Consider the following 16631-nt stretch of genomic DNA (forward strand, 5'->3'; position numbering starts at 1 on the left):
AAGAAGAAATCTAGCTAGGAATTTTACATTCTGATCCTTAAATTGAGATAAAACCTTGAGCATTTTATTTATTTAACTTTGCTAATTAGTATGGTTCATGGTAGAATAGAAAATTTAGGGTTAGAAATAATTTGAGCATCAAAATTTAGAATTAGAAGACTAGTGAATAACTAATTAAATTAATATTGCATATGGTTGTTTATCAGTGAATTGGTTTTCTAATTATGTTAATTGCTGACTTTTAAATTAATTGAATATGTTAGGTGTACTCTTGGACTGATAAGCACCTTATTTGGATTTTGTGCCTGTTGAATGTAAGGATCCTTATACATAATCACCTTGTATGGATATATATTGATGTTTTTAATTTGGTATGGAATGTGATGATCGTTTGTAATTATCTATACCGTATGTATATTTCTTATGCATGCATATATGGGTATACATATGTGTGTATATATATTTATTTGAATGGAATATGATATGTATTTGCATTGAATTTCACAAGAAATACAGCATTAAATTAAAACTTATTTCAGAAAAGTATAACTATGCTATAGGGGGATATTTTTGGAGAGACACTTATGTTAGAGCTGGACTGGATGATGTGAAAAAGGTTTTCTTGCATCAAACCACCAATCGGTCCCAACGCACGGCGAGCCGGGACAAGCGGCAAAATCAATTCGGAACTTATCTGTAAATTCCTTCTCTCTAGGGAGTTATCTATAAGAAGCCTTACACCACTGTCGTAAATCACCTAGTCCCGGCATGTTACGTGCCGGGACTAGTTCAAATTACACCTCATATGGGTGGCACGGGCGATGCGATTATACCTTATTGCATTCGTGTTCGTCAGCGAGTGGAATTGCACGAGTTTCTTGAAATCAACAGTCACACCGATAACCACCGCAAGGAACCACCCTGAGGTCTGGAGCTGGGAAAAGGTTCTAGACTCCTCACCGAGCCTTTCTCTCGGTCGAAGGGGAGTCGTCGAAGCAACCTCAGCCACTGCGCGCATACCACTATCTCCACCCATCGCTCTCTCTCCTCCTCCTCCTCCTCTACTACCCCCCGCTCTCCCCCCATGGCCGAGCTCTGAGAGAGAAAGAGAGCTCCAACGACTTAAATCAAACAGGGAAGCTTCCGATAGCTTGCTACGGGTCGCATCTCGCCGATCTGCCTTCTCTCGGGAAATTGATGCGAAGATCAGGTGGCGTATTGCGTTGATTCCGCTGCTAATGGCGAAGCGCGGTTACAAGCTCCGTATCCTTAAAGAGGCTCGAACTTTTGCTCCTTTTGGCCCGATCTTTTCTTGTCGATTTCTTCTGGATTTTTTTAGCCTCAATGTTTCTCGGGATCTTGTTCTTTGTGCGATGTTTCGTTTTTTCTTGGGGCGGGAGAGTTTAGAGCTCTTTTTGTTGAAAACGAAGTGTGGATTTGGTTAAGGGGCTTGACTTGGATAGGTTTTAAGTGTCTCGATTGGATTCAAACAGCTATCATGTACGATTAAAGGGCTGGCCTTTTACTTAAATCTGGAGGGCAAACCGCATTTAGATCGAGGGCTGAAGATAGATTTTTCAAGTGATGTATATATGGCAAGAATGTGGTGGACGTCGAGAATTTTATACGATGTGAACGAGCTGAGACTTTGGTCCTTAGTGACACGGTTCACTGGCAATCGATCATGTTGAAAAGATGGTATTCTAATATCCAGTTTGATGATGCTATTTCGTGAGGGCTTGCGATCGAGCTTCATTCTGGTTGGTTGGAGACTTCGAGTAGATTTAGAAAGATAAGTACCGGAAGCGTTTCTGTGGGGGAGTTATCTGATCTTGCTAGTTCTGTGTTCGTATGGTTTCTTTGACTTTGTGTTTAAGTTCTATTTAAATTTCGATTGTTCTCTTCTTATTCCGTTATGTGATTGGTTCACCAGGCTGAGTTCTTTAACGATATATATATAGTTTTTTATTTGAAGTTCATATCTCTAAGTGCATAGCTCTTTTCTGAATGTTGAGGTTTTTCTCGCTAAAATTGATCCTGCAAGATTTAGATGCCCAAAAGCTCAAGTCCTGTTGACAAATCATTTTCAGGGGTTTCTTTATCTAACTAATTTGGTCCTAGAGGAATTTTATCAGAAAATAAGTTCATAAATCCTCATTAATTTTCTAGAATTGGTTGAGTTGAGGGTTGTATCTTCATTGCTTGGAAATAGAAGATATTTAGATTGTTGGATGAGAATGTAATGACAGAAAACTACCATTCTGAGGATGGATCTTTTTGTGGATTTAAATATTGAGGGAAAATGGTTCTCAAAGGGATCAAAGTGCTGAAAAAGGATATGGAAAAGCTAGCATTTCCATGGCATGTATTCCTTGACAAGGATAACCCTGAAGGACTCAAAGGGAGATCAAGAAGAAATGGACTGTGGTTCTTTGTTACCATTTCTAGTTAATATTATCATTATATAACATTCTTGCGTTGCTCTTTGCTGCTTACTCCAGCAGTTTCAGCAACTGAGCAGATGTGGCTCATGAGGTATTCAGATTTTAAAGAAAAATCAGATGTACTTTTTTACCATGCTATGATTTGTGCTTATCTATAGCTTGCATCAGGACCACTCCTTGTGAAGGTTTCCCAAATAAGATGGATGCACAAACTTTGGAACAAGACATGCTTTCAGTTTTAATAAGTTTATGTGTTCCCTTCCCTTTAACAATTAACGAATTCTCTTTTCTGATCTGGAGAAAATGATTGTCTCACCTCATCATTTACCCTTAAGAACCTTTTTTTAATGCAAGTCTATTCTTGATCTATGTATCCAGAACTGGTCCATGCTTAGTAAGTTACTAGTATCACTATTATTTTCCATTGTTTCTTGTTTTTTCTTGAACTGGATGCTTAGAGGAATTCGTAGCACATACATCTGATGTAAACTGTTTAAATATTGGAAAGAAATCAAGCAGAGTTTTTGTTACTGGTGGTGATGATCGCAAGGTGAATCTATGGGCAATTGGCAAACCAACTCCATTGCTGGTTAGTCCTAAGCCCTAACCTATATTCTCCTTATTCCTTGTGTGGTTTGGTTCTTGCTATTGCCCTATATTTGAAGGCCAACCTCCGCTACTTAGTTGCTATAGAAATTTGAAACTGTTAGCTCAAGGAGTGTGCTATCAAGATGAAAAGAACATGCATGTTTGCATTGACACATAGGCAAATCCATGTGTATATATATATCATGTTCTTTTTAAACCCCTTTGTTTGCACCTGAATCCTCACAGGATGTGGGATCTTATTGGAAACACCATGGTTATAGATGTAACAATTTTATGGTATAAAATTGCTTCATCATTTTGTTTTCCATATCATTGCTTAAAGCCATGATATGCTGTTATGATTTAGAAATCATAAGTACATGTCTCATTGTTGATTGTCTTTTGTAAAATTGCAGAGCTTATGTGGTCACACTAGTGCAGTTGAGTCTGTAGCATTTGATTCAGCGGAGGTCTTGGTTCTTGCAGGATCTTCCAATGGTTCGATTAAGCTGTGGGATTTGGAAGAGGCAAAGAGTAAGTTATATACACCTGAATTACTGGAAACAATGAACTATAGTTCTAGCACTTATGCTTTGATGGGCAATTTTGGTTCAGAACTTCATAATTTGCCTTTTGTGACTTTTTGCAATCTGTGATATTAAAATATCACAACCCACAACTGCTACAACATTGCATATCAAGGCTTTTGGTATGAGTTATTTTGCTGAACTTCTGTAGCTTTTTGGGACCCATTTGTTCATGTTATCCAGTAGACTCCAGTTTGAAGACTTCATCTTTAAACATTATATCAGCCCATTCTAGTTGTCACACTAATGTCAGTAGGTAGGAAGGCATATATCAGCTAATGTTGCTGTTCTTGATGTTGAAGTGTAGTTGTACGCACTCTTAGCGGGCACAGATTCAATTGTACCTCTGTTGAATTCCATCCATTTGGTGAGTTCTTTGCATCCGGTTCTTCGGACACCGATCTCAAGATTTGGGATATTAGAAAAAAGGGATGCATCCACACCTACAAGGGCCACACACGCGGAATTCGAACAATCAAATTTACTCCAGATGGGCGGTGGGTTGTTACTGGTGGAGAAGATAATGTAGTGAAGGTGATGCTTGCTGTTAATGCTACTTATACTATTGCTACTTGTGTTCTTCCATCGGGAAGAAAAACTAAAACCCTTTTTGAACTACCTGTACAGGTATGGGATTTGACCGCAGGGAAACTTCTTCATGACTTTAAGTTCCATAAAGGACAAATCCGGTGCATAGATTTTCATCCTCATGAGTTTTTACTTGCAACAGGTATGTTTCTTCTTTTTCAGATTTTTAAAATTGGTTGGTAGTAGAAATTTGCTTTTATATTTTGTTCTTTGTAGCTTGCATATTATGCTTTTGTAACGTCATGCTAGTTCTTATTAGGGACAAGGTTTTAAATCTCCCAAGACAAAGGTGTCCCGATTTCTCTATGGAATGGGACAACCCACTGTCTCGTTCTGTCCCAATAGAAATTCCGGTCATGCATTCTAGTAGATATCCTTCATCTTTCTTCTCTTCTTCTTTCCTTTGTTTCTTTCTTTTTTTCTTTTTTCTTTTTCTTTCTTCTTTTCTTTCTTTTTTTCTTTCTTCCTTTCTTTTCTTTCCTTGTTCGTTCTTTTTCTTCTTTCTTCCTGCCTTTTTTTGTTATTTTTTTCTTCATTCCTTTCATTGTTTTCTTTTTTCATTTTTCTTTCCTTTCCTTCTTTCCTTTTTCTTCTTCTCTCCATGTGTGGATGGGTTTCAGAGTTTGAGCCTGTTCTAGTCTCCTTTCCTCACAAGAATGGGATATAACGGCCAGGACACCCCCTTCCGTCGGAATGTAAAACCTTGATTAGAGGTATACAAGAAACCAGCCAAACCACGAACCCAACCCGAACTGGTCTCATTGGTTTAGTTTATACTGCTTTTTAAAAAAAAAAAAAAAAAAAATCAGTTTGGAGTTAGTTTGAGAAAGCCTTGAATTGAAAAAATTTGGTTCGGCTTTGGTTTGAGTTTCTAGAAAATTGATTTTAACCAACCTAACTCAACCCAACCTGAATCATATGTATATTTAAGTATATACATTCAAACTGACCCAACCTAACTTGACTTGACCTATATGTATGTATGTATCCCAATCCAACCCGAATCATATGTATTTTATTTTATTTTTTTTTATGCATAGACTTAGTGTGGCCCATGTAGTCCAACCCATTGAACATCAATCCTATATAAAATGGAATCTTTATATTTAAACTTAGCCTGGCCTATGTGGCCCAACCCATTAAACATCTACTTGATAAACCCAACTGATCTGAATCAAATTTTTCGGGTCGGTTTAAACCCTTTTTTTTTAAAGCATGTCGGCTTGGTTTCTGTTTTGGTTTTAGGAAATTGGTTTAAATCAGTTTGGTTCCAAAAATAACCCTAAACCGATCCGAACCAAATCATGCATACCCCTAGTGCTTATGTATCAATGCCATGTTTTATTATATATTGACCATAATGTCATCAACAAGGCTTTAATGTGTCTACCTTGAGGACCAAGGATTATGCATTTAAATTCAAGCTCATTTGTGATGGGTTTTTGCCTTGGATCATTGGACAAGAAAAGAGCTTGGGTTTGAAATCTGTATACCTGTTAGCAAGTAGGACACCTACCATCTTAGCAATATTGGTTTGGCTTATGCAATTAGAGAAAGTTTTCTTGCCTTGGAATGAGTTTAGATAGAGAGGAAAAAGACAAGATTTTTTTTAGGGAACTATATCCATCTCCAAGATGCACTATAAGCCAAAGAGCCAAATTTAGTTGGAGTCTCAAAACACCACCAATTGCTATGCGGGTTTATAGGTATTGCTGAACTATAAACCAAACAAGGTTCGTCGAATTGGTATGAGTCAAACCAGCTGGAGATTGGTACAAGTATGGTACCCATATGTACTGTATAGAATTGGTGTATTAAAACTAGGAGGAGGAAAAGGGAGAGGGGGGAGAGGAAGGAGAGGGTGGGAGCGGTTGAGGCCTCTGGATGAGAGAGAGAGACTAGATGTGGCTAGAGAGAGGACATCTGACAACAGCTTTGTGAGGGGATAGAGGCTGGAGGGGGAGGCGGAAGAGGGAAGAGAAGTGAAGCGAGGGTTTCGAGAGCTTCAAGCTGTCACATCCCAAATTCGGGACATAATATGGTCATGCTATTGAAGGGTACAACCCATGATAATACAAAATCTATCGATCATAATTAGCTAAAATCCATCACAAATAAAATATAATAAAAAATTCAATTTCATTATTCATCAAGTAATTAAATCAAGATTGGTTTAGAGCATCTAAATCCAATACCAAATACCAAAATTCATGTCTCAAAATTCAGAAATAGTCAACTACAAGTTCATGGTCATTCAATCAATTAAGTTCAGCTACATATTTTCAAGGTTGCTATGTAGGCCTCCAAGCTTGGATCCTCCGTTATTCCTAATCTTATTCTTTTGTAAATGAAAAAGAAAAATAAAGAGATATGAGCTACACTATCTCAGTAAGTAAAACCTATGCTTCCTTATCGAATCAAGTATAAATTTTTCTATGATAATGTAATATTGAGAAAATAAAAAATAACACAACATAAAATTTTTCATAGGACATATAATAAAACAAATCATACAATCAGCCATGCATGCATAAATCATGAATATTTCATAAATATGATGATTCATAAATTGTTCTTTTCATGTGTTCATATCATGTTTCAAGACATTACTTACAGATATTCGTGCTGTATTTACCTTATACCTGTGATACGACTGTTATCATATAATCGACAAGATATCATAATTCGTATTCATTATCTACTTTGTGCCCATTGGTACAGGATCGTTTGTCGATTGATCCCACTTCAGTGAGGCTGTCATAGCAATCTGAGTCTTTAAAATATTTATGTATTTTCTTAGAACATACACATTGTAGGTGGGAAAAACACTGAATGGTATAATCCAATTTGTACTTCGTAAATAAGTCTTTTATAAAAATATTCATGAAATCAATTGTCATAATAAAGCATGAGAGAGAGAATGAAACGTTATTTCTTTTGTTTTCTTTTTTTTTAAGAGAGAGAAAGAGAGGGTAGAGAAAGACATGAGAGAGAGGAGAGAGACACACTTCTCTCTCTTTTCTTTCTTTTTTTCCCCCTTTCTTCTTCCTTTTTGTTGGCCGAATAGGGGAGGAAGGGGTTGGTGGTTCATGGCTGGAAGACTAGCAATGGGTGGCGGCAGCAAGTGGCCGATGGTGGGCAGCGGTGGATGCCTGCAAATGATGATCAGCCGATTGAAATCAAAGGAAAGATGATCAGATAAAGCAGGGGATGGAGGGGTTTCCATTGTTCTTTGGCTGTTGGCCGCTTGCCAACGGCCATGGACTCTTTGTAGAGGGTCGTGGGGAGGCTGGGGTACTCGGCCTTGGGCTTGGCTTTAAGGGAAGGCAATGCCGGCGGCCGGAATAAAGGAGAGTAAATGCCGAAAAATAGGAAAATCTTTCTTTATGGTTTTTTGACGAAATTAGTAGTTGGCGATGGTGTCAAATGCCATGGGAAAAAGGGAAATAGAGAGAGGAGGTGGGATTGGGGCTTACCTTGGACTCCAATGACGTCTTCGACCTCAATTTTTGGCGAGTGCAAGAATGGGAGGTCGCAGTTTCAATAAGAGAAAAGGGAGAGAAGAAGGCTCAATATTTGCAAGTAGAGAGCTGTGGGGGTTCATGGTGGATATAAATAGAGAGCCTTAGGGTCCTCTTTGCCCTAGGACTCCAGCTTTTATCAAATGGAGAAGAAGACTCCCCTCTTCCTCTAGCATTTTGGTTCTCTTTTCAATTTTTTGGGCTGCTTTGAGATTTGTGCGATAGATCAGGTTATCACACAAGCAGTCCGATGACTCTAGATACGGTGATGAGGACCAGAGAGAGGACTCATTTGGCCGCAACGACATGATCATTGTTGTTGGACGTTGTCATCGTCGATGGGGATCGAGGGCTTCAAACAATGGAGCTGGAGGTCTTTGAGCCTTTGATTTTCAAGGGCTAATAATTCTCGTTTCGATCGGTTGAACCATGCCAGCAACCGATTGGTCCATGTTGGTATGTTTGGAATCAACCGCTGTGGTAGAATTCGGCTTACGCTAAAACCAACCCACAATTTTGAAAGTCATGTTAAGCTTAAGAAGATGTGCATAGCTTGTATTCCATCTGAATAAGAAACAAGATGCCCATAATTTGCATCTCCACTTGAATTTAACTCCCATCACTTGAAGTATATATCATGCAGTTACATAATCATTGTAAATTCTCGTGGTGGTCTACTGGACTTCTATAATATGTTTCAATTGCACTATTTAATCTAATGCTCTTTTAGTTCATTGAAGATCTTAGAATTTGTTGATGTGTACTTCATGCATCGTGTGCAAAAACAATTAATGAGGCTAGCATGTGAATAATTTCCAGGTTCAGCTGATCGAACTGTAAAGTTTTGGGACCTAGAAACATTTGAACTAATAGGTTCTGCAGGGCCAGAGGTATGTAAGGTGTCTTTTCTGTTGGAAGAAGAAACATGGACTTCATTATACTTGTTTCGACACTTAAAATCTTGCACCATCAGTGATTTACTTAAAATCTTGCAACATTGGTGATTTACTATCCTTTTAGATGAGCATTCAGTACTTAAATTACTATGGTTGGATAAGGTTCTCTCTGACCTTCGTTCAGTTTAAGGGCTTCAGCTTAATATTATAGCTTGCTCTTAATTTTCCTTTTTGGGAGTGCAGCTAATGCAGCATTACCTATTTTGCAAGTCACAAGTGCAGGGATTCAAATGGTTGCCTAGATATTCTCTTCCTCTTCTGCCAAATATCTAACAGTTCAAGGAAAAATTAGTACAGTCATATGTTACGGTCTCCTATCTAATTTTGAACTCACAGGATGCAAAATATCTAATGTGAGTTATTGATGCTTGGCATGTTTCTTTGAAGATATTCAGATACCTTCAATTGCACAAGTATTTAATGAGATTGTGTTGACTTCAACTTTGATGAGCTTCGTTGTATTTTGAAAGCAAGTAGCCAAGTAGAGATGAAAACATTAATCCAAAGCATTGAGAAACATACTATACTCACAAGCACATCATTGCCATCAGGACTCCCCAAGTTTAGTTTCTTTATGTGGCACCAGTGGCATGGACAATGGCACTTTGTAGGACCTCATATTATTAAAGCATTATGGCATTAGCTATTCCTGTTAGCATTTTGTACCTCTAGCTCTTGCCAGTATTATTGAGCCATGGCCAGCTAACCTGATGCTTATATATTATATTCAACATATACATATAGACAAGCATGAAAACTTGTGCAGACATGGCTCAGGGTTTCTGAAGGTTTTTATGTCAGATACTTATGAATCATGCACCTAGATATGCTAGAGGGTATTAGCAAATAAAGCTTGAGTGTATTAGCAAATAAAGCTTGATTCTCACACTTTACTAACCCTTCACTCAACTTAAATTTTCTCTAAGCGAAAACTTTATCTATAGCTTGATCTGGTCTTGATATAGTGAATACCTGAGCTGCAGCCATGGCAACAAACAATTAATAGTGTTGTGGGCTTGCATGACTAACCCTGCATATCTGATATTCTCCTGTCAATTCAGATAACATCCTGTGGCCCAGTTTTCATTAAAGAAAATGGAATTTTGATGATTCTGTAAGGTTTAAGGACCCTGAAACATGCGTATCTACAAACTTGTAGTTTTAGTTGAAATCTCATTGAAGATTCCTTGTTTAAGTCAAAAATAGTATGCTGAAGAATTAATTAAGACTTTTTTCGTGCATATTCCTCATTATTCCTCTCTTGTTTGGCATGCACCTTAGGGCTATCATCGCCTCTGTATCTGTCTTATTTCTTTATTTTACATTTTTCATATTTCCTAAAGATATATCAAGAAGAAAAAGTAGACATAAACATGCTAAAATTATATTCAGATTATGGTGGATTTTGGTGAAACAATGGATTAGTTGTTAGTTTCAGTCTAAAGGTCAGCACTAAGAAGATTCTGAACATCCTACATAAAAATCAAGAACCAACACTTGAACTAACACATGGTTTGCAAGACAAAGACGCATTTGAGGAGAAAGTGAGTTTTTTGGATATCAGTTTCATTCTGTAAGGAAGCTGGTTGGTTTTTCGATCTGCCGTACTGGCTTGCTGACTACCTAGGCTGTCCCTGGTTTTTCTCCTTCCTCACCTGCAATTAAAATGCCAGCCCCACTTTACAAGGTTTTGCATGGATAAGGAGCTTCCGAAAGATAAATGACTGGGCAGAGACCACATTTCCTTTGTAATCCAAATCAAACACATATTGACCTCCCATCACTGCCATTGCAGTATTGAACATTACTGGTCGTTCAGGAAGTGTCATAAATCTATTTTTTCCTGATTTGATTTTTTTGATTCATCTATATCTTTCTATGAGATATTAGTACTAGAGATCCCAATTTTCCTAATATCTTTCAGTCATAATTTAAATGATAAGTCTATATACTCTATACTCATATATTGTCTATTAAATTATCAACAAAATCTTTATTTTTTTTTTGTTGCATTTGCTCTGAAAGAGACAATTCATCCATGCTTTCTTAGTTGTCTTATGCTTGTACCTGTATCTTCTTCTTAAAGTTTTCTATTTTCTGCTCATGTTTTCATAGTTTCATAATAAATTAGTTGCTAGAATGAAATTTATAATAATAATAAAAAAATCTTGAATTAGAGAATGGAAAACACTCATATACAACTACCTTTCAAATCTGCAAAATTCTGAATTGGTGCCATCTCAGGTTACTGGGGTACGCTCCATGATCTTTCATCCCGATGGACGAACTCTATTTTGTGGTTTGGATGTAACCCTAAAGGTATATATATATTTTTGTGTTTTAATTGTGTGTGATATTTATCTGTAGAAACTATTGTTGCTTGATTTATTGGTTTACATTCTAGGTTTTCTCCTGGGAGCCTATAAGATGTCATGATGTTGTTGATATGGGGTGGTCTACTTTGGGTGATCTCAGTATTTATGAAGGAAAACTTTTGGGATGCTCCTATCATGAAAGTCGTGTTGGAGTTTGGGTTGCTGATATATCAGTAAATACTTAGCTTTATTTTGAAATATTTTGAATTATTCCTTTTCTTGTCTCTCTGTATTGAAGCAAATGGCTTTTCTATTTCAGCTAATTGGACCATATGCTGTTGGTGTGGTGTCAAAAACATATGATCTTATGGAGCCTGTATATAGTAATGGGGAAGATCATTCTACCAAGCTGATGGAAAGCAACATAAAATCTAGTACTGCACTGATTACAGGACATCATGACTTTGGAGGTAAACCAAAAGAAAGTGTCCTACAAGGGATCAATTCTACTTATGCTTCAAGCATGGCTTCAATGAATTCAACTGATGTCAAAAGGAATAAAAGCGCCATAAGCCATAGTACTCCACAAGGATTTGATCGGAAGTCTACTTCCAAAGCATCCGCTGTGAATTCTACTACATTCAGGGTTGTTAAAGCTACAGAGAGCCCTTCTAATACTCTGAACAGAATGGAATCAGGTTTTGCAACAAGGCCGATCTCATCATGTTCAACTGTAATGAGTATGCATAATTCATTAACCTTGAGGAAAGGCTCAATGATGGAGGCAAATGCAGTGATGGATGTCCAGGCAATTGCTAATCCTGTATCCATGCCTGTTGTTGTACCAAGAGACAGTTTAAACCAGGACACTCCTGGTAGTTCTAGAAAAGTAATTGCAGACACTGAAGCAACAACTCAGGGTTCGATGCTCTGCAAACCAACTCAAATGCGGAAGCCATCTTTTCTTGGTGGTTGTAGTGAGGGCGAATTGATTGCAACTGTATCCGGGCCTTTGAGTGGCATGAGTAATAATTTAGGTGTTTTGGACCCAAAGTTACTCTCCAAGACAGCTGTGAGCCAAGAAGCTGCAGAAGCTGATGAAGGAAACCATAGAAGGACCAAAAGCATTGCAGAAAAATTTGAAAAAATAATGTTATTGGAGGAGCCGTTACAAGTATATACTGACAAAAGTAAACACTTGTCCTCTACTTTTGTGGAAGTTGAAGCTTCATTTGAAAATTTCTGATCTTTGATTGTGTCTGCTGACAGGCTGACTTATATATGTTCTTATTGTTTTTGCACTAATGGCGAAATTATGAGGAAGCAATATTTTTGCTATATTAGGACATGATTATCTGAAACACAATTTATTTTCCCCTGCAGATGCTGAAGCACCATGCTCTAACAGTGAAACAAATTCAGTCAAATATGTCAGAGGAGGTGTGGAAGAGAGATTTCTGGAGATATCTTCTTTAGTTTTTTAGATTGTTATACATATTTGATAATGTTTGTGTTTATATTGGTAGTGGCCGTTCAACTTGGAAGGACACGATCTCTAGTTGAAAGCTGGGAAAAAAGAGAAAGATTTAATAGTGGTTACTCAGCAACAATTAGTTCTTCCTCTGACCCAGCCCACAGCAATGACACTTCAGCATCTTTGCTTGTATGTTTTTTTAAATCTGAACTTCTTTTATTTAATTTGTATATTTTTCTCAATCTACATCTTGGATGGTTTTGACACTTGAGCTATCTGTAAATGATATTTCCTGTTTCCATGTCCGAGTGACAACTGACACGGTTAATCTATATATTTTGTTAATAACTTTCGGATTCTCGTAAGCTGATCATAAATAGATGACAAGCTTCACTGATTATTGCGGAGTCGGTATGATCATGCAAATATCTGTACTCAATTATGACTTGTTACTCATGAAGCCACTCTTCAAGAAGCATTTGTGGACACTGATTATACACATTCAAGTACACTTTTGGCACCCATACATGTATGAGAAAAGTCCATTTTGGCACGTTGATGCAATTTCCAATCTTCCAACAGCCCATTGACACTTATAAGATATACATGAACTGTCTGTTAAATATGATTTTATGGGCAATTGAAAATTATCAAGAAATAGTCAGGTACCATTACGGAAGCTAGTGTGCACATATTGCTAAACGTTTTGAATGTTCCTTGAAATGAAGGGTCCATTGGTATTCCTTGTTCTCAACTTAATCAATGGTTGCTAGTTCCAACAGGCCTTTTAGGTCTTGTTCTGTGTCAAAAATGAGATGTGAATTTTAGCAGAGACAGGATAAGTTGTACCAAGATTTTTATGAATGCTGGCCATTTCTCAACTAGTATGAACTTTTCACATGATTTTAGTGCGATGCTTCTTGTCTAGTTAGAAGTAATCACTATTTTGTGGTGCTTTATGATGTGCAGAAAGCACCAGAGAAAACCTCTGAAAGGGACGTGATGTCAGCGGATGATGATTTTGTTCCAGATATACTATTGCAAAACCATAATGTATTCATTAATGCTGTAAAATCTCGGCTAACAAAGTTACAGGTTACTTCCAATTACCGAACTTGATCTGTTGATGCTTAACTGATTTGCATAATGATGTGCATCATATAGAAGCATTATTTTATGCACTCAAATTTTAGCATTATGGCATTCAAAGCATGCTTGTGCCAGTCACATGCTGGCATGATACAATACTATACCATGCCAAGCTAGTCATCTGCCTGGTCATATACGAGGGCACATGGCAAATAAAAGGGTCTTGGCAAGTCTCTTCTGGTGTGCCTAGACCATATTGCACAAGCTTGGACAAATACAAACTAGCATGCACCGTATCGAGGCACATGCCTTTGTGTACTCTTATCTGCCTTGCATGGTATATACCATATTTTGCATATCTGTTCCTTCTTTAAGAAGGAGAAATTCTTCATGTAGAGTTCAATCAAGAATTTGTGCAGATACATATAGTATTGTAGCCACAAGCATTAGCATTTATAACAGCAGAAAAGGGGTACTGACTTGAGATTTGCAGGCGGTGAGGCACTTTTGGGAACAAAATGGTATTAAAGGTGCAATCAATGCAGTAGTGAAGTTGCCTGACCATTCTGTAGGTATTCCTTTCAGGCCATTCATTTTCAGCCTGTGTTTAGCTTTCTTGGTTTCTGGATGAATCAGCCGTCAATTCATTTCTTTGTTTTCATTAATTATTTTTAATATGCAAATTGCAGGTTCAGGTAGATCTTATCAGTATTCTCAAGGAGAAAATTGACCTTTTTACTCTTGAACTTTTCTCGTGCTTGCTTCCGCTTCTTGTGGGTTTATTGAACAGCAGGACTGAAAGGTAGAATAGACGAAGTTGGCTTCTCTGATAGATCTTAATGGATGACCAGTAGATACAAATATGAAATCATCTGCTAGGATCTAGGTCACCACCTGAATTTCATATTGATGCCTGTTTTGGATCATCGGATAACCTTAGCTTTCAGTTACCTACTTCTCTGTATATTGCTTGTTATGTATGTAATTTCAAATTTGGACGGCAAAATTAGTTTCTTTGTTTTCAACAATATAATGGCCTAGCAGCTTTTATTTTTGAGTCAAGCCCTTTACTGGCATTCTTATTTCAAAATTCAACAGCATAGTTACAAGTCTTTTTTTTGGGGGAAAAAAAACATTGGTCTCTTATATATCACAAGATTCTTGTAATAAGGTTGATGGGCTATCAAGTATAATTATTTTTCTGTACAGAATATTTGCGTAATTATTGTATTAGTGAAACTTGCCTTTTAACTCTCTCTTTCCTCCAGAAAATTTACCCGATTCGTTGACAGTGTATGGAAACATAAATATCTAAGAATATATCTAAACAATGTTTTCATATATAGCAAAAAGAATACCCTCTTGTCTTCATCCCTCCCTTCCACCACACCTTTTTCCCCTTCTGTAGCTGTTATTTTGCCTGTTTCTGTCAGCAGATTCATTTGTAATACTCACTGTGGTTTGCATTCATTTTTATGGATTAATTGTGTTTAATACTAATAAATGGTAACTTGCTACGACTCACTCATGCTTTAATTGTACAGGCACCTTATTGTCGCCCTGGAAATGCTATTGGAGCTTGTGAAGATCTTTGGACCGGTTATCCATTCAACAATGTCGGCATCTTCACTAGTAGGGGTTGATCTTCAGGCAGAGCAGAGGTCCATATATTGATTTTTCTCCCCTGTTGGTTTTAAGATATCAAATTTTTAGTCCATTGATGTTTTGAACGGTGAACACAGGTTGGAGCGTTGCAGTAACTGCTTCAACCACTTGGAAAAGATAAAACAAATGCTCCCTTCCCTGATTAGGTAATGAAGCTCTTTTAGTTGCGCTATTGGACAGAAGCTGTCATGACATGTTGATGTGGGCATAAGCTTCTGGAGTAGTTAGAGATTGCTGTTCAACACCTGACTAACTTGAGAAATTTTAATTGAGTTGGTTCAGTCAGGCTTTGTGTTCTACTGCAACCTTTAACTGTCCAATGAGCCGTGCTCAAGTTTCAATCATAAATTTAAAACTAAGAAATATGTTTTTTTACCTTTTTATTTGACAATCTTTGCTAGCAAATGACACTGGTTGGTGTTCCTATGTTTTCTGCTCATACTCTTGTTCATGTTATGATTTATATTAAAATTGCATCAGTTTTCTTTGTAATGTAATAAATCATAATTATTTAAGAGTATCAGAAACTTTCGTCTTTACCATTAAATTTGAATTTGGTTGATGTCTTCCTAATGTTTCTGTGGTCCTGTTGCAGAAGAGAGGGGCTGCTAGGAAGACATGCTCAGGAATTGAATCTCTTCTTGCTTGACTTATGACCGACCAAAGCAGCCAAAGTTTCTTCTGACTACACTTTTACGTCTCTTTTGATACAAAGAAAAAAAAAACTCCTGCTTTTAAGTCCTGGGTACCATCCAAGTAATCAACCCCAGTATTCCTTGCCTACTGCTTCTGATGACAATCTATTGGGCCTGGCAGTCCCCTAGTCCTAACCAAGCTACCAGATTCATTATCCTCCAGAGCCTGCTGCATAATCCGACATGGATCTACTTCATCAATTTTGCCAGCTTCTGGTATATGTTGTATGTATAATAACGTTCAGTTAGACAATATTCTTTAGAACATCATGTCAATTGTCTTCTACACAGTTATTTGTAGACCTCCATATATTGGACAAGGGTGGATTTGGGGGCATGCTTAATTGATAAATATTTCTAGCATATGATACATGCACTTATTTTTTGATCAGATGAGCCGATCCTCTTGAAGACTTTTGTAACTAGCATATACCTACTTTGATTTCTTTTTCTTCTATTTGACTGCCGGCATTTGCTATGATGTCTGGTGTATGATATCTGGGAAAGTGTTTTTTGAACGTTTGATTGATAATGAAAAAATAATATATTCTGAAGTGGCTTATGTTTAGTTAAATATTTATTTTTTTAGAAACATTAAATTATGTAAAATATCTCTTTTTAACAAAGAGAAAGATTTTATTCTATTCTATTTAAAAGTGTAAGGATGTATTAGAAATAATCGGTGGAAATTGAATTTTTTTTTGTCTCA

General features: G+C 37.1%; 1 protein-coding gene across 5 annotated transcripts; it reads left to right on the forward strand.

The window, feature by feature from the left end:
- The first annotated feature begins 918 nt into the window (after positions 1 to 918).
- LOC105032755 (katanin p80 WD40 repeat-containing subunit B1 homolog KTN80.4) lies at positions 919 to 16313 on the forward strand. Of its 5 annotated transcripts, none has more exons than XM_010907302.4 (17): positions 923 to 1263; positions 2903 to 3033; positions 3449 to 3566; positions 3927 to 4153; positions 4247 to 4349; positions 8548 to 8618; positions 10929 to 11003; positions 11089 to 11232; positions 11319 to 12189; positions 12383 to 12439; positions 12526 to 12662; positions 13443 to 13568; positions 14056 to 14130; positions 14252 to 14364; positions 15107 to 15223; positions 15305 to 15373; positions 15823 to 16313. In XM_010907302.4, exons 1-17 carry the CDS (start codon positions 1239 to 1241, stop codon positions 15881 to 15883), a joined length of 2520 nt encoding a protein of 839 aa, XP_010905604.1. In that variant the 5' UTR covers positions 923 to 1238; the 3' UTR covers positions 15884 to 16313. The 5 variants fall into 5 exon arrangements, 3 of the variants coding, with proteins under 3 accessions (XP_010905607.1, XP_010905604.1, XP_010905609.1); XM_010907307.4 differs by having other exon boundaries at positions 1084 to 1263; positions 3519 to 3566; XM_010907305.4 differs by lacking the exon at positions 13443 to 13568 and having other exon boundaries at positions 921 to 1263.
- The last annotated feature ends 318 nt before the right edge of the window (positions 16314 to 16631 follow it).

This window comes from Elaeis guineensis, chromosome 6, assembly GCF_000442705.2.
Source record: "Elaeis guineensis isolate ETL-2024a chromosome 6, EG11, whole genome shotgun sequence".
In the NCBI taxonomy this organism is placed as follows: Eukaryota; Viridiplantae; Streptophyta; class Magnoliopsida; order Arecales; family Arecaceae; genus Elaeis; species Elaeis guineensis.

Bases quoted from the DNA above. Each gene is read 5' to 3' on its own strand.
- LOC105032755 (XM_010907302.4), top strand. From the start codon at position 1,239: ATGGCGAAGCGCGGTTACAAGCTCC. The intron at 4,154-4,246 runs GTGATGCTTGCT...CTACCTGTACAG, and splicing joins GAGAAGATAATGTAGTGAAG to GTATGGGATTTGACCGCAGG. The intron at 14,365-15,106 runs GTAGAATAGACG...TTAATTGTACAG, and splicing joins TTGAACAGCAGGACTGAAAG to GCACCTTATTGTCGCCCTGG.